Below are 21,520 nucleotides of genomic sequence, written 5' to 3' on the forward strand. Positions count from 1 at the left end.
CCCAGCTCTCCCAGCCTGATCCAGAGCAGAGGGGCTCCAGCCCTGGAGCAGCTCCGGGGCCTCCTCAGGACTTTCTGAGGACATGAATGTATCAGTCGTTCTGTTCAGATGCCATCCTTGAACTAACTTCTGCCCTCTTAACTCTTGAAATATTCTTCACCATCTTTATCTCACCCAAGAATTCCCATTATATTGATATCCATAATGAAACTTGGATTAGCTCTGTTCTGTTGCCTAGGTCTATATAATAAATTATTTTTCCAAACAGAAGATAGTGAACTGGTATGGCACAGGTTACTGTTGTCAGCTCCACTGCTTGTTCATTTCAGTTTTTCATTTACTAATTAAGTTCTTTCATTCAACTTGTCTTGAAACTTTGCTTTCTCTAGAGGTCTTGGGAGGGGGAATATTTAGATTCTCCCTTCTTCCCTAAGTACAAGTTCTAAATGTTCCATGCGCAGCCATGCTCAGATAGTAAACTGCTTTAACAGCTTTATTCCAGAGGATACTATTTCATGAACCATTTCTTTTGGAGTTGGGATGCGTGTTGTGTGCTTTCCCTGGCTCTGAATGCATCAAAACACTTGAGTTCTGTCTCTACCTTTGTTGTGTATCTCCTGTAACTTCATTCCCATTAAACACTGCCTTGCACCCATGTTCAGTGTCCTTGTCCCTAATGAAAACTCTTCATACCTCTTCTTACAGCATCCCCTCTTCCCTTCCCCTCCTGGTTTTCTTTACTTGTATGCTTTGTTTTCATTTGCTGAGCTCTGGCACAGCTTGACTTCTGGCAGTTCTTATTTGATCTCTCTACTTCTTGCTGGCTTTAAAGACATTGCTAATGAATCCTTTCCTCTCCTTAATATGAAGTCTCTTTAATTGATCCTCATGTTCCTTTTGAGGTTAGCTCTGAGGATGCAGCTTTCAAATAGTTTTGCATCTTTGACCTGAGAGAAATATTTAGATGGCAGCTTTCCCATTCCTGATCTCCTTAGTCCACTTGATTTTACTGTTTGATTTCATTTCTCATAGTTAAAGAGTGAACTTTGATTCTCTTACAACACTTAACCTCTCTTTATCCTTAATTTAATGTGAATGTGCTTGTATGCACTCAATCCAAGTTAATGTTTTATCACCAGCTCTTCTTAATGCCTTTATTACTTGCCAAAACAAAGTCTAAAATAGCATCAGCTCTTTTTCGTTGAGACACACTTTTTGTGAAAAAGTCTGGCAGCAACCAGGAATCTGTGGTCCATAGTATTTCTATTAGTTTCCTCTTCAGTGCATAGCTAAAAACCAGGACTGACTGTGTCCTTTCAGGTCTTGTGCAATCTGCTGTGATGGATTGAGCTTCCCTTAGTTGCAGTCTGTGTTCCTACCTGTCCATTCCATACCCCAATTTTTTTCATTTTTGTGAAGTTGTGGCTCTTTGTAGTTTGTGTTCAATATGATAAAATAGAAGCTAAATCATGGTACAGGTTTTTGGGACAAAGATTTTTTGGACAAATACCTAGAGAAGCTGTGGCAGCTCCATCCCTGGAAGTGTTCAAGGCCGGTTGGGCAGGGCTTGGAGCACCCTGGGATAGTGGAAGGTGTCCCTGCCCATGTCAGGGGGATGGATTGAGATGAGCTTTAAGATCTCTTCCAACCCACCTCATTCTCTGATTCTGTGATTTTAAGACTTCCTAGCTCAAGTCAGTCCTTGACTCATCCCATGCTACATTCTTCTCAGGAATAGTTTTTATTTAGACCTTTCCCTCTCTGATTTATTTTTCCGAGGGGTTCATCCCTGATTTCACTGCAGAAAAGTTCCTGTGCTGTTGGGATCAGTCCTTCAGGGCAGACTGGCTTGTTAATTAAAACTCCATGTTGCAGTATGTGCAGGATGCAAACTGTTCTCTTATCTCCTAGCTTGTCTCCCACAGTATTCCTCATTGCAGGTACGCTATTAAACTGTCACACAGCTACAGAACATGTTTCAATTTCCCTTTGGAAATTACACTGATTTTAATAGAGAATGTCAAAGTCAGGAAAATTCTGCTCCTGCCAAACTGCTGGAAATTATTCTGTCCTCATGTGTGTGCATCACCTGGCAGCTCACGCGTGTGTTTGGGCTGTTCCTGGGCAGTGCAGCATGTCCAAGTCATATTTTTGGGGGTTTTTCTTTGTTTGAATATCTTAGTAAACTGTCCTTGTGCATACACTCACTTGTCCTGGCTTATTTTCAATTTCAATACAACAGATGTATTTAAACATGAGTGTTTATACAAAATCTTGCAACAGAAAACTTCAGAAATGTAGTTTTTACTGCAAAGCAATTCTGTAATCCACTTTTTCTTTAAGTATTACAAACTTTATCTTGAAGTCCTTGATTGAAATCTGTCTCTTACTCACTCTCCTTGCCTGTTAAAATCTGCACTTGGAAAGTATAAATGCTCCTTTGTGTAAGAGATGGCTGTGTCCCTGCCAATGCTCAGTTCTGGCTCTTCTTTCCCCGTCTTGCTCCACCTCTTTTCCAAACCACTTCAGTTCATTTCTTTTTTAAAGTATATTGGTTTAGGATGTCTTTTCCTGCCTGGTTAATGACTTAAAATGATTATTCAGTAAAAGAACTAAAGCAGCAAAATGCAGAAAGCCTTCAAAATACAGCAATCATCTTCCTAATTCCTCCTTTCTGAGCAGTTCCAAGCATGCAGGAGTTCACTTGAAGCCTTACCTTGCCAAGCTTTCCTGAAAATCCAGGTAAGGTCTTGTCAACAGTGTCTGGATATTTCCATTCTCTCTGCTTTGTGAGCTTTTCTTTGCTGCAAACGTTGGACACATGGAATTTTGAAGCATTTAACAAACCCCAGCTGTTCACCTTCCTCTCTTCAGCTTTGCTCTAAATATTCCCTATCTTCCCCCAAAGTGGGAATGCACCCTTTAGGAAAGGACATTAGTGGGCATTGAAGGGTTGAGCTTTTTTTTCACTTATATAAATGTAACAGTAATCTTTTTCCCACTGTTTTTGTTTGCTTAATCTTCATTGTGAGTTTGCTTTGTTACTCTTTCCAAATTTAGCTCAGAGTAGAAGAGAGAGATTGACTATAAATAATCAGCTGTACAGTAGCACAGTAAGAAGCAAAGGAATTCAGTGCAGAAACTTTCAGAGGAGTTCTCTTCATGGGTTTCAATGCATGCAAAGTGAGCTCACTCTGAGGTGAAACTGCAGTTCTGGAGCTGACAAGTAGTTAATGGTGAGAATTTGAAACTCTCTTTGATACCTGTGTAAATGTCAGCAGGTTTTAACACTGTTGAAACTAGTATGTATTTACCTGGAGCTGATTCCAGTGAGTGAATCCCTCCCCAGAGTGTACAGGGGGGTGAAAATTCAATCTACTAATGCAGCAAATTCTCCCCTGGGTGTAAGCTTTCTGCTTCGTTACAATTTACTGCTGATGGTGTTTGCTACCACTCACTAAATAGAAATTGGTGGTTTAGTCTTGTTTCATACCCAAACTATTGTTTACATTCACTAACATTCTGTCCCATTTGATATTCGACTTTTTCCTCTCAGATTCAGAGCATCTTGCATTGATCTCTACGTCCTGAGAATGTGTAAGATGTTTAGGAGCTGATTAAGGCAAAACCAGTTTGTAATTGTATCATTAACTGGCAATTGCCTCCTCTCTTTCCTTTGTGTTGGTTGAAGGATTTTGATTTGAACATGTTTAAATGTTAATTATGAACGAAATGCTTCAAGAAACAAAAAGAGGTGAAGGAATTTTGCAGCCCTTGCATACAAAATGTACCATTTGCAAAATCTCATTAGATATTCACGATATATAATTGTCTTGGCAATTCATCGTCATGTTGGGCTTCAAAGAGTGCCACTGTAACTACATAGCATCGCTGCATGTGCAGGGTGCTGGAGGCTGCAGCAGCATTGCATAGCTCCCACTCTTTGAAGAGTATTTGAGAACCAGTGGGAAACATTCAACTCACTTAAATTGTTGCCTTCCACTCAGATTTCATAAAGGCTGTAATGGAAAAATAGCTAAAATTGCCCCTGCTGCCTTCAATTTTAGTTTCTCAAACTTTCTTCCGGTTTCCTCTACTTGATTTATTTCAGGATGGTCTATCTATATAGTCTCCTTTATATCTTTATCTCTTTTTACACAGAAAGTTCATGAAATGAACTGGATTGGAGGGACCTTAAAGACCATCTATGGAGTGCTTAACTCAGTCACATCATGCGTTGTCCTAATTGACCTATTTCCAAACATGCTGTTTACCCTGATAGGAAGATATTGGTGAACCCACTCAAAATGCTGTGTTGCTCTCTGGTTCATCTGCTGAAAGGGGGAGTGGTGAACTGAAAGGTGGAAACAATTCATGTCCCTTCAGTGGATCGCAGCTGGCACAGGAAGTGTCAGGAGGTCAAGTGCAGAAACAGTAACTAATGGGAGACCTGGAAATTGAGGACAGGCTCAAATGTGCTGTAATTAAACCATAATTTGGTCTGTGGTGCTTTCTTTCGGCAATGATCCAGGTGACTGTCACAGGTGACTGTGTTTGGACTGGCACACAGAATCCTAGAATCACAGACTGGTTTGGATTGGAAGGGACTTTAAAGATCATCTCATTCAAACCCTTGCCATGGGCAGGGACACCTTCCACTATCCCAGGCTGCTCCAAGCCCCATCCAACCTGGCCTGGAACACTTCCAGGGATCCAGGGGCAGCCACAGCTTCTCTGGGCAACCTGTGCCATGGCCTCACAGGGAAGAATTTCTTCCCAAATCCCATCTAACCCTGCTGTCTGCCAGTGTGAAGCCATTCCCTGTGCCCTGGCACGCCAGGCCCTTGTCCCAAGTCCCTCTCCAGCTCTGCTGGAGTGCCTTTAGGCCCTGGGAGGGGCTCTAAGGTCTCCCTAGAGCCTTCTCTTTCCAGGCTGAACACCCCCAGCTCTCCCAGCCTGGCTCTGTAGGAGAAATCCAGGTGTCACAGCTCCAGCTGATCTGTACAGATCTGTTGCAGGTGCCATCCCCAGGAATGAGATGTCAGCCATTAGCTGATGTGCTCTTTAATGAATCCCCTTCCTTCGGGGCCCTCCCTCTCTGCCTTCTGTTGCTTTGCTTAAATTCCCATTGCCAGGATGACTGTGTCCAACTTTGGAAGGAAAACACTCATTTTAGTGCTCCAGTGAAGAGCTGCACTGCTGCATTATGTGAGATTTCTGATAGATCTGGGAGTATGACTGTGCTCCTATTAAACATTTCAGAGCAGGCACTTTCTTGGATTCAAGTGCCTTGTATATTAGACCTGTGACTACTAATTTTTTTAAGACCTTTTCTTCTGTCCTGAGTTGTTTTAAGGGAATAGCCGAAGCTCTGTTGTTTCACAGGCATCAAAAGACTTCTCTGCCTCTCTCTGCAACCCAAGGGTTTGCCATAGGATTGTGTTATAGTTACTAATTGCCTCCTTTGACCTGGGAAAAAATTCCCCCTGGTTTCCATCATATGCTGAAAATGTCTGTAGGTATATAGGAGAGCAAATTCCCTTCACATCTCCTTGGCTTAGCAGAGCTGGCAATGATGTTGGAAATGGGTCTTTTCCTTAGCCGGGAGGTATTTCCTGTTTTAGTACTTAGGCAAAATTTAGGTGGAGCCACCTGGCGTCAGCTGCATTTCTGAGTCAAGATGAATTATACACTAGACTGAGATTCTGCTGAGGAATGGGTCTTGTTTTTTCTTATGGTGAACGTGGCTATTTAAGTTGGAAATATTAGCCAATATTTTACAAACTGCCAGGAATTACATTCCTAAGAAGACTCCACAATCCTCAGACAAAGCTGTCGATCTGATCTTTATCATTGTTTATTTCAGTGTTTCATTGCTGTTGTGTCCTGCAGTATGTAAATACTGAAACCTTCTGAAATTCTCATTTTTCAAAGTAAAGCTTCTTCATTAAAGCAGTTTTGATTTGAAATTCTTCTTCTAGTGCTCTTCCCCATCACCCTGCTAGTTTTATTGGCAACATTACCCCTAAAACAGGTGGTCTGCATTAGCAGGAATATTAATACCACTTTGAATTAAGCTTTAATTTTACTTGCCATTCATGTTTAGTGTAGTTCAGGAAACATTTGTTTTGTTCCAGAGCTAAATGATGGATGACACTTTGCCACAGCCAAGGAAAGCTTTGGGGTACCTTTAGCTCCTGCCATCTGAGGAAGGGCCCAGAACAGAGCTGGAGGAACAGCAGATCTCACACATTCCTTTTATGTTAGGCTTTCAGCCTCTTTCAGGTGACATGGTTATTGCCAGCAGTGATGCTCTCTGCGTTTCCACTCTTTGAGGTTTAGAGCCTGACTAAAAGGCTTTGGTAATACATGGGAAAAGATCGAGCGAAGAAACCATCCACGGTTAGAAAGCAGGGCCTGAGCTGTCTCTAATTCCTTGATTCCTCTCTGGAGGAAGCATTAGGCATTTGATACAGGGCATAAATAACCCCTGAGGACTGGACATGGCCCATGGAGGTTTCCAGCCTTTCTCTAAATTAGTGTCATTCTCAAATCAAAAGCCACAGGCTCATCGAATGAGAGCTCTAGGTGAGGGTAAAGAAAAAGTGTCTTTGTTGTTGGCCAAAGAGAATAAAATACATTGAGATAGGTAGTGATTACTTCGATAAAATAATTATGTGGGCTTGAAATTGCAGTGAGGTTGCTGATCTGGACAGGTTTCCTGCCAGGTCCTCATGTGCCTCATGCATATTTAATGAGGAAGAGACGTAGGTGCAGAGATAAAATCATCCTCAACTCTCTGGAACCATTTATTCCAAAAATGTTCTTTTTTTCTGTTGCTTCTGAAAGCATTGTAATGCCAAAGTTGTTTGCTAATGATGTCCCTTGCCTTTCTTTAGTTATAACTGCAGGTGCTTTTGGGCCTCTCTCCCTGTATTTTCTCTCACCATGTGAGAGGTTTTCTTGAAATGCAACAATGAAATGTAAATCAATTTGTTAATCTGATGAAATTTGCTGTTGAATGTAATTACTTTTGGAGACATGCAATTACATGCTGATTTTTCAGAACAGGCAAACTGACATCATCTACTGTGGGATGGAAAGATTTAAAACAGAACAGTTAAATGGTCCTTTAAAACATGAAACAGCTGCTTGTGTTTTATCTGCTCCTGCTTCCTTTTTTTTTGGCATCAACCGATGACATTTTTCTCCTTTTAGAAGTTGTTCCCTTTTCGATTAGGTAATATTTTTGTTAGCACCTTCTTAAATCCTTTAAAAGGAGGATTTCTCTCAAAGGCAGTTAACCCTTGGCAGGATGTGGTACCACTTCAGTCTTTTTTACAGGAGGTTGTAGCTTCAGCAACCCTGAAAATTGTTCATGCCAAACTTTTCCCAGGTGCTGTGTTGGGTGGGGGGGGGGGGGGTGGATTTTCATCAGAGATTCATGGAATGGTTTGGGTTGGAAGGGAGATGAAGGAGCACCCTGTTCCCGCCCTGCCATGGCAGGGACACCTTCCACTGGCCCAGGCTGCTCCCAGCCCCAGTGTCCAACCTGGCCTTGGACACTGCCAGGGATGCAGGGGCAGCCACAGCTGCTCTGGGCACCCTGTGCCAGGGCCTGCCCACCCTCCCAGGGAAGAATTTTTTCCCAAATCCCATCTAACCCTTCAGTCTGGCAGTAGGAAGCCATTCCCTGTGTCCTGGCACTCCAGGCCCTTGACTCTCCAGCTCTCTTGGGGCCCCTTTAGGCCCTGGAAAGGGCAACTGTTAAAATCTTGGGGTTTTACATCTGCAACTTGGGATTTCTTGGGATGATCTGTAGTGACTCACATAGCTTTTGTGAGGTTTATTGTAATGTCTTCCTACAGCACTAGAAGTCTTTTTGTGTGCCTGTTGCAAAACTTCAGCTGCATAAATAAGAAAAGTTATAGGAGAACAGAGAGAGACAGCCTGCGATTCAGGTTTAATAATACCAGGAGCATTTCTTAGCTTGTATTTTTTTGAGATCTGACAGTGACATATGTATTGATTGCCTTAATTTTAAGGAAGCTGATTTTTTTTTCTCTTTTCAAGTGCAGGGCTGGAAAATATATGAATATAATATATAAATTATATAGTACATAATATATAATATATAAAAAATTGCAGAATTAATCTTCTATGGAAGGAAAGTCCGAATTAGGCATTAATTTCTCTTGGTTAGGGCCAATGCTGGTTGCTTGAAGTTGCTGTATTTCTGTGATGAATAACTCTTGAAAACACCATAACCTACCACCGAATGTAAATATAGACCCCAAATTCAAATATATTTAATAAAATGAGTGCTGTGAGCCATTGCTGAGGAGGCAAAAAGGTGAGATACTTTTCTTTTTATAAAAGCTTATTTAAAGAGTTGAAGAATAGTGAGGAGAGTTAACCAAGAAGAGAAAAGTGTATTGGCAATAAAATAGAAGAAGCCACACACTGAAATGCGACAGTGGATTCAGCCTGGCTAAACCACAGGGGAAAGAATATCCAGAACTAGGAGAGGGTGACAAACCCAAAAGCCTGTGGCTGGTTTGGCTCACAAACACGGAGCCAGAGACACCTGCATTCCACTGACAGCTCTCAGCTGACTCTGCAGTGCTGCTTTTGGGAAAAAAACCCCATTCCTGGAATGTCCTGAAAACTTCTTTTTCGCTCACTTATTTTCCTGACATTGTATTATTAAGATTTTTGACTTCTTTTTTACTGTATTGGCAAATGTTGCTCACAGCAATGTTGGCAAGCAAGAGCTGGGGTCAGGGCAAGGTAGTACTGTCACAGTCCTGTAAGGGAATTAATTTCTGGAATGATTGGGGGTTTCATAGGGTTTTTTCCTAAATTGTTTCTCTCTTAAATTATTTTTTTTAGTTATAAGTGTCATGTATAGTTATTTCTTTAAACAGTCTGTTTTGCATGCAAGATTAGCACTATCCACCTTCCCACACTTGGACCCAAACCATCAATAAATTACATTGATATTTTGACTGAGAATTGAGGTAAATTCCATCAATTGATTTATCACTTCAGTATTTTACTAGAAAATTTGTCATGACAAAATGGTGAATTACATGTTCTAGAAATCCTTTAGTGATAGACAGTGACTACCTGGCCTTTTTAATGCAAATTTAAGAGCTTACTGAGAGGTTGTCCATTTTGCCCTACCCAGCATAGTTATGTTTTTCATGTTAAGATTTCTGGAACACGAAATCATAGCCAAGGCTCTCAACAGAAAAACTTGTGATGAATAAAACAGCCCAGCCCTATGATTCTGATTCCATGGCTCTTTAAAACTGATTGTGATGCTATGTAGTTTGTTTAAAGTAAATTTGGGGGGTTTTAATTACTGCCACTTCAGGTCATAATGTGACACCAGGTTTGAGACAACGTGTGACTTCAGTATTGTGTAATAATGTAAGAATGTTGTCATTCAATGGTATTTAAATTTGGTTATTTACATAAGTATATATTTAGTTTGGAGCTGGAACTAGATAATCTTTAAGGTCCCTTCCAACCCAAACCATTCTATGATTCTATATGTAATATGTATAAATATATATACACTTATTTTACTACTTTATTTTATTAAAGATGAAAAGTCCTTAAAATTTCTGTAGAGATTCCTGCAGCTGGAATATTGCAGGAGTTTTTGCTACAGGTTGATAAACATGTTCAATTTCTCATCCAATATGATCCTTAGAATCCACGGCCTCCTCAGGGAAGGAGACAGAGCTTGTTTTCCCCATTAATACCACTGCAACCCTGAACTCTGTCTTGCATTTATTCCCCTGTTTTGTCTGGTCAGAAATGATGCAAGACAGAAGGTTTTGCCTGTTTCCATCTGTCAGCTATTTTGAAGCCTAAAAAAATGAACTTGCAAATATTGCTTTGGCTGTTTTATTCTTTTTATTCTTGATTCCCTCTTGTGTACTTACATCACCAGCTCTTTAGGAAAGCGACGTTTATTCCTTTTAAGCTCAGTAGACTGTAAAGCTCATTTTTACTGGACTTTGAGGGTCTGAGTGAGTGTTTGAGCTGTTATGTGCTATGTTTTAATTTTTTCCATGCTGAAACTCTCCAGCAATAGTTGGGATGCTGCCGAATGTAACTGAGCCTGCATGCAGATGGTGTCAGAGCTCTGCTCGGCATGAAGCCAGGGAACAGGATCCTTCCCAAATGCAACGGGATCCTTCCCAGATGCATCCACAGTGCAGCAGCTGGGACTGGAGGGAGGTGCTTAAGGACCTGGAACTCAGGGGATTGGAGTGTTTTCCTGCTGGTGACTTGCCTTCTGTCTCAAGGTTTAGGATCTTTATTTTTAACCACTCTTTCCAAATACCTCTGAGCTTCCTTGTCTCCAGAACAATTGTTGCAATCGCAGAATCACAGAATCACTTACGTTGGAAAACCCTCTAAGACCATCGAGTCCAACTGTTCCCCCAGCACTGCAAAGGCCACCACTGACCCATGTCCCCAAGTGCCACATGTACCTGGCTGTTAAATCCCTCCAGGGAGGGATGCTCCATCACCACCCTGGGCAGCTGTGCCAGCCCAGGACAGCCCTTTCCCTATTTTTCTTGATGTCCACCCTGCCCCTCCCCTGGCCCAGCCTGAGGCCGTTCCCTCTCCTCCTGTCCCTGTTCCCTGCCAGCAGAGCCCAACCCCCCCGGCTGCCCCCTCCTGTCAGGGACTTGTGCAGAGCCACAAGGTCCCCCCTGAGCCTCCTTTGCTCCAGCCTGAGCCCCTTTCCAGCTCCTCAGGAATTCTTCAGCCCTTTCCCATCTCTGTTCCCTTCCCTGGACACGCTCCAGCCCCTCAGGGTCTTTCTTCTTGTGAGCGGCCTGAAAGAAGAACTGAGAAGTTCAGAGAATTCAGGAGAATTCACTGAGGATTCAGAAGAACTGAGTTTTTTCTGCCTCAGCTTTCTTGGGGCGCGCTACAGTCAGGTGGAGGTGTGCAGGGTCTCAGCTGAGTTTGCTGTTTCAATTACAGGACATTCCAGAATTTTATTTCCTAGTGCACTTTAAATTTAGATGAGCATTACAATTCAACCCCTGGCTGTTTATTGAACAAATACTTCTCATTTGTCAGATTTGTGTGATAATTTCTGGGATGCAGTGAAGTTTGGGACCACATCTTAAGCACTATTTTTAATTTAGAGACAGTCGTGCCTGTGTTCGCTCTGCACAACCTCAGAGAGTTCACAAGGGAAGACAAAACACGTATAATTGGCATTTCTGAGCCAACTGCTGACTGCAGCCAATTAGCTGAGAAGTGACAATTTGTGACTACTGCAGGAAGGCAGCACAGTATTGGAATATAAATCGATTTTCATCTCAGAATAAGTTCAGAAGTGAACCAGGTTTTATATTTGCACAGTAGTGAGTGTTTGTGCCATAAAGCTCAATGGCTCAGTTAATATTGCAGCAGGTGAGGAGTAAGTCATTAATCTCTTTCATCCTTCACGCAGGAACACAGCGACTCGGAGTAGTAGCTGTGAAAATCAAATTTGAGTGAGGGTTTTATTTTTGCTTGTTGTAGAATGCAAATGTGAGCATGGGAACCTCTTCAGCTGCACCAAGTTCTCTCTGATTTGGAGAAAGATGGATTTGATGGGTGAACTGTTCAGTAGATGAGGAATTGGTCCAGAGGAGGCTGTGGAGGTGCTCCAAGTGCTGGAGCCTCTCTGCTCTGGAGACAGAATGGGAGTTGGGAGTGTTCAGCCTGGAGAAGAGAAGACTCCAGGGAGACCTGAGAGCCCCTTCCAGTGCTGCTTCTGAAGTCCACACCTACAGCATCAGGTGTGTTACAGACTCTGGGATCTCCCACTTCCAAATCATGCTCCACTTCAACTTGTTGTGTGTCAGAGTTTTTCAAGTTACAATTAACTCCTGTTAAGGCCCTTTCTTCTCTGAAACCTAAGGTTTAACTTTCTGTCTAGAGAATCTTTCCTTGTGGATCTAGTTAGATTTTCTTCCTAACCTCCAAATTTGGGTGCAGTTTTGCTGTTCATTTAAAATAGAGATCTGTGGTGCCTCTGAAAGAGAATGCCCTTCTGCTTCTGTGGTGTGATTGGGGTATGGATTCACCCAAAAGCTCTTGGATGGGGCTTGGAGCAACCTGGTCTAGTGGAAGGTGTCCCTGCCCATAGTAGGGGGTTGTAATGAGATGGTCTTTAAGCTCCCGTGCAACCCATCCCTTTCTGTGGTTCTGGAGCAGCAGCTGGAGGACAGGTGAAATGTCCCAGGGCAGCTGCAATAGCTTTTACCCCCTTTTAGGCAACGAATGGAGCTTCTAGAGCATTCATGAAACCAAGGGCAAGGATGCACCATGGAAATTTAGGGGTCTACAAAGAGATGTCTCTGTGTGCCTCAGCGTTTATGGTTCTGTTATGGAACTGGTCAGGTAATAATTTTTTAGGCACCTGCACTGGTCAGCTGAATCACAGATGAGGTTTCCATTGAGTGTAAAGGGCTAATAGGAATACCCCTGTGATCCTGGATTTGGGTGTCTTAATCTGTGTCTAAATCCCATAAATCATCTGCAGAGGTGCACAAATGCTTCCTTCTGTAAAGTGTTCCTTGGCACTGACATTGTTGAGACAATTTAAGAGCCACCTGTCTGAAAAAGGCTCATCTCAGGTTGCTGCTGTGTTTGCTCATCCCTCAGTGAGCAGGGTCAGCTCTAAAATCCCAGCTTCTGAAGGGTGTTTTTGAAGGGCTTTTTGCCCTTCATTCCTATGATTAGCTTTCCACTGCCTTAACGACTTCCATGGCTCATTAGAGATGTTCACAGAACACAGGAAGCAGCAGCAGCATGTGGCAGAACTGAGACCATGTTCAGGTGGTGGAGCTGGATTGCTGTGCTGGCTCATTCTTTCCTAAAACCTCACCGCCAGGGCTCTTGGAGTTGGCTCAGTGCTCCTCTGGAGTGGAGAGCACCAAGATCAACATGGATCTTGGCCATGTGTTTCATTAGAGCACATTGTGTTTGTGTTTAAAGGAGAACTGGAACAGGGAATGACAATACTCTTGAGCAGAAGAGAAGTTCTCCCCCCCAGCATTATTCTAGAGGGCAAAATGAATGTTTTGATGACTTTGGCATCACTCAGGAATACTTAAACCCCCTTCGTTTCACAGCAGGCCCTTTGACAAAAGCACAGGCACTCAGCATTCAGGCCATGGCGTCCTGTTAGCATTGTCTGTATTCTCCAAGGTCAGATTGAATCCTTGCCTCTAACCATAGGAAAAAAGAGACAAGACAGTGGAGTTTTGGGGGAGAAATAGAGGAAGATCTGCATAAATGTTACCTGCAGCTTATTTGGCTTGTGGCTTTCTCTCGCTGGAAGCCTGTGGAACTCCCAGCTTTCCTCTTTTCCCTGCTGCTTTTTGTTCGTTAACTTTGGTGCTGGGACTAGATTGAAATAAAAAGCAAAAAGCAGCCCAAAAATCTCTAAATTTCTGTGTGGTCCTGTAGACTTTGAAAACATGAGTGCTGTAGCATTCTCCCACCTGCCAGGTGAGGTTAATGGATGTAGCAGTAGGACCTTTTGATACCTTCTGAATTCACAGCAAGTCCCAAGTTCTGGGAGCCAGCTTCACATTGCGCCTCCTCTGCTGGACCCCTCTAGTTTCAGAAGCTAATTAGACTTTTAGTTTCCTTTCTTACACAGTTCTATTCTAGGAGCATGTCCTGTGCAAAATATCATTTTTAGTTTCTCTTTTTCTCATCCCTTATATGAAATAGGGATGAAAAGGAAGGCACCACTGGTGGGAATTTAGTCACTTCATATATTTGTGAAGAAAGATAGAAATATAATGCATCAATAATCCTGAGTTGTTACCAAAGTAAAAAAGTTGTGGAAACACTATTTTCTGGGGTTGTTCATGTTTTCTCAAGTGTTTAGAGACCCAGAATGTACCAAATTATGGTATGAAATTGCCATACTTAAATATTCTTTGGCACATTCACAGAATCCCAGAATGGTTTGGATGGGAAATGACCATAAAGCCCATCCAGTTCCACCCCCTGCCATGGGCAGGGACACCTTACACTAGACCAGGGTGCTCCAAGCCCTGTCCAGTCTGGCCCTGGACACTTCCAGGGATGGGGCAGCCACAGCTTCTGTGGGCAGCCTGTGCCAGGGCCTCCCCACCTTCAGGAATTCCTTCCCAATATCCCACCTATCCCTGCCTTCTGGCACTGGGAAGCCATTCCCTGTGTCCTGTCACCAGGTCCTTGTCCAAAGTCCCTCTCCAGCTTTCCTGGGGCCCCTTTAGGTACTGGAAGGTCTCCCCAGAGCCTTCTGCAACAACCCCAACTCTTTCATTATCAGTTCTTTAGTTAATTTTAGATTGGGGGTGCTAATACTATGTATAATACTGGGAATTATTTGAGTTTGGAGGAGGAGTTGTCCTAATCCCATTGTGGTGAATAGTTTGGCTTCCTCTAAAATATCAGTAACTTCCAGCACAAGTGGAAAGAGTAATGCTGTGATGAATTACCTGTACATCTGTTTATTACAGTTAAATGAGAGGAGTTACTCAAATCTGGTTCTTGCTGGATTTAACAAAAAATTTCCACCTAATTTCTTATTTGGATGGGGACTGAGTTTTCTTGGTGGTATGTGAAACTCAAGTTGTTTTTAAAGAGTTCAGGGCACTTGTAGATCACAAGAACAGAGGTTTATATAATTTTGGACATCGTTGCATGTACAGGTTTAAGGTGAACTTAGGTCTTAGTTGATCTACTTTTGTACAAAATTGTTCCCTCAAAATTATTCTCAATTTTCTTTTGTGTTGAAGAACAAACTCTGGTGCTTATGCAAACCAAGTCCTGGTATATAATTGTCCTAATTTGTTTTTCAAAATTTTTATCAGTCACAGGCAGTAGTTTAGCTCTAGCAATATTTTGAGTTTGAAATACCAGCTGTTACTGAAATGTCAGTTGGGTTCAAATATACTTTTCCTTTGCTTATATTATTTTGTGGCCAAGTCATTTGCCATTAACTCCTTTGAAATTTGTGTGTACTGATTTCAAAACCAGTGCAATTTTTAGATGTTGGCTAGTTAGAGGAAGCCAAGTTTTCTTCTTGGCTTCATACTTTATGCTAATCAAATGATAAAAAAATGTAAAGCTCTTCATTATAAATTTTTGTCAGTCCATACAGCCAGCTATTTCTGATCCTCTGGAAAGCAGGTGGATTTTTTTGGTACTTCAAATGATGTGGCAGTAGAAAAAGCAGGATAGGCGGTTGTGCTCTCCAAGGTATCTTTTCAGATAAGATAAACACAAGCTTTGTAGTATTCTTGGAATTAACATAATTAAGTATCTGATCTTAGCTACCTAAGGGTACCATGTTATTCCTAAGAACAGGCTATAAAACATCCTTGAGTGCCGTGTATGGCTTGGGAAGAGTCAGGTAGCTGCTCCGTGGAAAAGGATCTGGGAGTGCTGCTTGGCAGTGGCTGAAGGTGCCTCCGGGTGTGCCCAGGCAGAGGTTTAAGCTGGATATTAGGGAAGATTTGTTCCCGGAAAGGGCAGTCCAGCCCTGGTTGCCCAGGGCAGTGCTGGAATCCCCAGTCCAATCCTCCCCCTGGAGGGATTTAGCAGCTGTGTGGATGTGGCACCTGGGGACATGGGCAGTGGTGGCCTTGGCAGTACTGGGGGATGGTTGGACTGGGTGGGCTCAGAGCCTAAACCTAAACAGTTCTGGGATTCTTTGATATGAAAATGGGGATTTGATTTTGCAGCTGAGTTAAGGTTCTGCCCTGTACCTGGGGGAGGCTTTCCAGGTCTCCAGCACGAGCTACAGGGAGCTTTCCTGCAGTTAAACTGCTTCATCCTTTGGTACAAATGAGTTTTTTCAGAATGGATAAATGAATCTTCTACCGTCAGTTAAAGTTAATTAAAAATCCAGACTGCTAAGGAATTGGTGCCATATTTTTTGTGGATCCAGAATGAACAGCCTACTTTCAACAGCTATTTCCAACCAAACTTTCAGTGTAACTGAATTAATTAAGTCCTGGGAACAGATTATATTAGGGGAAATTAAGCTCTAAGTAAGCAAACCATTAACAATTATGAGACCAAATTGCCTGTGACACAGATTGGTCAGGTTTGATGGCACAAAGTATTTTCAGCTTGTGAGGAATAAATTGTAGAAACAACCTGGGTTTTTTTACTCCATGTATGAGGTACAGGTCCTCAGTTGGGCTTTACAGGAGAAGAACTCCAACAGATAGAGAAAAGAATCACTGGTAAAGCATTTGTAAGGCTTCTGTGTGAAATAAACCTAAATTATTTTTTGTTTGTTTGTTTTTGTTTTATTTGTTTCCTGCAGTTGTTACCAAAAAATGAGAAGCCCTTCTCTGGTAACGGTCTCATTAATCTTTCATAGAATCTCTCTTATTTTAAAATTAGCAGATTCTTGTTTTTTCTAATGGGAGCAAGTTCTGGTTTCCATCACAGAAACTGGTCCTGATGGTCATCCACAGAGGACTGGCCTGTTGATGATTCCTTTGTGCTTTTAATTTTTGTTTTCTACTAAAAGATTGTTGATACATAACAAGGGCTTTATTTTGAAATGCATCTCTTATAGTCACTCAGCATCATGGTTATTCTCAGAAGTAATAAGACAAGTTACTACTTTTATGCTGGCCATGTTACATGTTTGTATTTTGGGATTTGATATTTTAGTAAGGATTGTCTTTGCCTTAAAGACATTCCAGAATATACGTTTATTCCAGAATATCCATTTATGCAAATATTGTACCACCATGGTTACCAGGCACTGATTTTTTACACAAAAAGTGAAATCTTGCTCACTGTCTTTTTATAATCAGAAAACCATTGGGAAGCACTTCAAAAGCAAAAATCAACAAGAAACTCTGTGTTTTCTTGTCTTTTGTAGGCAGGACTGTTGAGGTTGCAGCATCTGGTGTGCAGGTTTGGAGCTCACTTTGCAGCTACACAGTGGTTGTGCACTGCAAAGGAGCTTTCAACTTCAAAGTATTTCAATATATTTATAAGAAAACTATTTGGGGCAGCTTCTGTACCAAGTTACAATGGATATTTAAAGCAAATATGATCCTAGAAAGTGTTCCAGAACAATAGAAACCCAAGCAGTGACTCACTTTACACATATTCATGAATTTTGGGATGTGGCTATTGCTGGGAGGGGGGGTTTATGTTTATGCTCATGTTGCCATAAGTACTGTTTGTTAAGGAAGAAAAACAACAAATGAGGCCAGAAATGGATTTAATGTCCATGAAAACCTTTGTCAGTCCAGATTCCAGTTTAATTCTGAAATAAATTCTGTTACTTCATGAAAGAGTTAATATCCTGTTGTGGTGCTGAGAGATTGATAGGCAGAGGAAATAGGAGGTACCTGGAAAGAACTTCTGATTCCTAATATTGCACAAGTTGCTTTCCTCTTGGCTCAAGTCCCCTCCACGTTATTATTTTTACCCAGGCTCCCTAATCTTCCCTTTTGCCTCTAACCACCTCCCAGTTTCCTGTTCGCCTCTTCCCTCTGGTTTTTGTCCCAAATATTCCGTTGTTTTTCCCTTCTCTCTGCTGTTGGATTGCAGGGAAGTGAGCTAAGATGAATGCCATAGCTGTTTTCACAGTATCTATCATCTTCTGTGTTTCGTGCCTCTTTGCAGCTCTTGGTGTAAGTTCCTTTTTCGAAGAGATTTTGTTGTCTGGATATTGTTTGAAATATAAATATTGAATTCTGGATTGCTGTGTAAACAATAATTAAAGATTTTCACTTTTAATTAAAGATTATTTGCAGCTCTGTGGAACCTCTAAGTTTTTGAAGTAGTGTTTTCTTCAATATGCACTGAAGAATATTCCTTGGAACATGTCTGGGAGAGAGAGTTACTTGTTCAGCTTCTTTTTTGGGATATATGTTTTCAAAGCAATATGAAGTTATAATTTATTTTCTTTTTCCTCAGAATATTTATGTTCTTTTTCAAAAACAGTGTTCAAAAATATGCATTGATCTGAGTAAAGATGCTTTTCATTGTCATTTTCAATCCTTTTAAAATATCTTGAAATATGAATTTTCTTTCCAGTAAGTAACAGAAAGCATTTGCTTTTTTTTTTCAGATTGCATTCTCACAGCACAGCAACTTTATGGACCTGGTGCAGTTCTTTGTGACATTTTTCAGGTACTTTTCATTTAAGACTGCTAAATGTTACTTCTTTAGGTTTTAGGCTTCAGTGTTTGGGTTCTTGTTGGTTTGGTTTTCTAACTTAAACATCCTGCTTACAGCACAGCCTAGAAAATTGAAATCTTCAGTCTGTTTAAAATATTTAATTAGGAATTATGTTAAGAAAATGAATTGTCTGCCCATTTTTGCCAATACATCATGTTCTGTGCATGCAGGGAAAGGGGGGATGGGGCTGGGAGAGGCTTTTGGAAAAGGAGTTCTTTTTGAGATGGTATAGGAAACATTGACTTCCCTCATCCTACAGATAATGTGTGACTTACTGCAGATTTTCACACCTTGTCAGACACCAGTCATAAATTAGGGGAGTTATTCTGCAGAGAGTTAAGTCAGGAGTAATTTCCAACTCTTTAGGTGCCACCTTTTGATTTTAAACTGAACTCTGAAAGTATGTCAAGTTAAATACAAACATATGTTATACAATAGGAGCCAAATACTTCTGGTTTTCATACACTGCTCTAAGTTCATTTCTTAGTATAAAGTGAACTGATGATTCCCTCACAGTGGGAACCAACAGAAGCCATTTCAATACTTGTTTCCTCTTCTATCCTCCAAAAAATACAGCCCTACCAAAGCAGTGAAAGACTTCCCAAAGCACAGCAGGCCCTCTCTTCAAGGCTTCAAAATCCAGTGTGTTGGCCTCTGTTTTAGGGATTGTTAATACTCCAGAAGTATAAGCCAATACTTGATCCATAAGAAGCCCTTCAGGAGGGATATACATGGAGTAAACACTACTCCAGGTCCTACAACGTGTTCTAAAGTAGGCAATATTATGCCTGGTATAAAATGAGCAGTGGGAATAGTATCTTGCTTTAGATTTCATGCTAAATTTAATTAAAGCAAGAAGCTCCAGATGGATCCTTCAGACAAGTGGTTTATATCATTTTTTTTTTTTTCATATGGAGCTTTTAGAGAGTAGAATCTGCTTTAGTATAGTCCCTGGAAAACAGTAGGTTTGAACCACCACCTTCCTGCCTCTGGAGTGGAGTAGGTTGTTACTCCTGGCTCAGATTAAGCATTTGTTTTGCTGAATTAATCACTGTCAACATTTTCCCTAGAAATCTTTGTGGCAGGGTAATTGCTTATTAGGAAAATAGAGGGAAGCAGTTGGTTCCTTAGTTCTTTTCTAATTGTATAAGATAAATCTGCACTACAAAAACTGTTCATTAGTACTTTACAGACCCAACTGCATCTGCGTATGAGGGATTGCTCCAGATTCATTATTTGAAGTGAATCCCTGAGGAGCTGTGGCTGCCCCATCCCTGGAAGTGTTCAAGTGTTGGACAGGGCTTGGAGCAACCTGGTCTAGTGGAAGGTGTCCCTGCCCATGGCAGGGGTGCGGAACGAAATGGTCTTCAGGGATCCTTCCAACCCAAATCCTCCCATGATTCCAATCCCAGCGTAAAGCAGAAGATAAGTGCACTGTGTATCTCAGTGAGCACACGCAGCTGAACATACCTGTCCAAAGGCTGCAAGCTGAAGAGTTACCAGTGATTTTCCTTTCCTCCGTCACTGTTATCACATGGATCTCCTTGAGAAGTAATGTTGTAATATTATTTAACATCCTAACAAGCCAGAGGAATAAGAACATGTGGATTTGAGAGAAGTCAGTTTATTGGTGTTTTCCAATTAAGCATTTATAATGTGTTAGAAATTCTTTGATTCTTTCACTACTCTTAAGCTCCTCTCCAAGTGTTTTATTTTACAGTCACTATAACTCCCTAATTAACCAGTGGATTAGAACAGTGTGATTCATCTCACTGGGTGTAGGGGAAACTATTGAAACATTTGCATTTTTAATGCTCTAGGGCACATTTCATAATTACTGTTGGATCCAAGGCAGACCATAAATAAGTAATACCTGAGAGCCCCCTGTGCTGTTAATGAGCAACATTTGGCTGAGAATTTGCTCCCTAAAATAGAGGCAAGGAAAATGCTTTGTGAAAACCTAAAAACAGTTGGTAACACTAACACCAAACTCAAAAACTGGGGTATGTATCAATTTCTTAGGTGTAATGGAGACATAAAGAGATGTTGTTCTGGAAAATAGATGTTTAGGGTGACTTTCTGTTTGCACATTTAAGGGTGTTGCTTCATTTTGCTGTTCTGCAGGAAATGCAGGAGTTGCCCAGAGCAGCTGTGGGTGCCCCATCCCTGGAAGTGTCCAAGGCCAGGTTGGACATGTTTTGGATCAACCTGGGGTAGTGGAAGGTGTCCCTGTCTATGGCAGGGGGGTTGGAACAAGGTGATTTTTAAGATCCAACCCAAACCATTCTGTGATTCTATGGATTTGGGAAATCTTTCTGAGCTGGAGATACTGTGGTACATTTCCATATTCTAGAAGCCACTTCCTCCACTTGGTTGTAACCTCATCCTGACTGTGCTCTTCTGCTGTGCAGCTGGAGGCATCAACTGTGCCTTGAGCTGTGTGGAGAACTTGAGAGGGAAACAGGGGATTTTCAGTTTCATTGCTGACATTTGAGATGAATTAGGTCAGTGCAGTCCTTACAGTGGGCAAGCCAGATTGCCAAACTCCAGCACTGCTGAGTTTGTGATATCCCAGGCACTGGCTGGGCTGCCTGTGAGACACAGTGGTATGGAAAAGCAGGAGCCTGGTTGTGCATTCAGACACCACCAGGCAGTGTGGAGCAGGACATAGGATTGGTTTCCATTTCACTGAGGAACTGGCGACTGTGGTCAGAGGGATGTGCCTCACATTTAGAGGTGCTGTTGGACTCCTGGAGCTCCTTCTGGATTCAGAGTTCAGCAACAAACCAGGCAGGGGGCTGTGTGTAACCCTTAATTTGTACTGCATGAATGTTTTATTTTAAGCTAAGAAAATGTCAGTGGATAAAGGTTGGGTAGAACAGTGAAGTTTTGAGGTAGTTAATATTGCATTATAATCAGAGCTGGAGGAGAAATGATATTCCAACCATTGTTAACCTTTGCAAAGCTAATGAATTGCAAGTAAACTGGGTTTTCTCTTTCCTCCTCTCTGCTTTTCATAACACAGCTCTTAAATTTACAGATTGTGCAGTTGTCTTTCAGCATGTAGTTTGAGCTATTTTGACAATTTCTAGTAAACATTTTTTATTCGTATCTGTGCTTCCTTTTATTCCAAAAAATCTGTCTGCCAGCACACCTATCACAGATATTTATCACCAGTGTACCTTTATGTACAGAAGATGCAAAAATATTTGCGGCCTTGTAAGAATATATTACTGCCCAATAATCCTTTCCCCTTTTTCTCTCTACCTTTTTC

At 41.6% G+C, this 21,520-nt stretch overlaps 1 protein-coding gene across 3 annotated transcripts in view; it reads left to right on the plus strand.

Moving 5' to 3' along the window:
* Window positions 1-21,520, plus strand: part of ATRN (attractin) — a 159,502-nt gene that overhangs the window by 94,708 nt on the left and 43,274 nt on the right. For all 3 annotated transcript variants that reach the window (XM_048304944.1, XM_048304946.1, XM_048304945.1), the window contains one exon: window positions 18,137-18,198. In XM_048304944.1, coding sequence (XP_048160901.1) covers window positions 18,137-18,198 — 62 coding nt within the window. The remainder of the gene's footprint in view (window positions 1-18,136; window positions 18,199-21,520) is intronic.

Source organism: Corvus hawaiiensis, chromosome 5 (genome assembly GCF_020740725.1).
Source record: "Corvus hawaiiensis isolate bCorHaw1 chromosome 5, bCorHaw1.pri.cur, whole genome shotgun sequence".
In the NCBI taxonomy this organism is placed as follows: domain Eukaryota; kingdom Metazoa; phylum Chordata; class Aves; order Passeriformes; family Corvidae; genus Corvus; species Corvus hawaiiensis.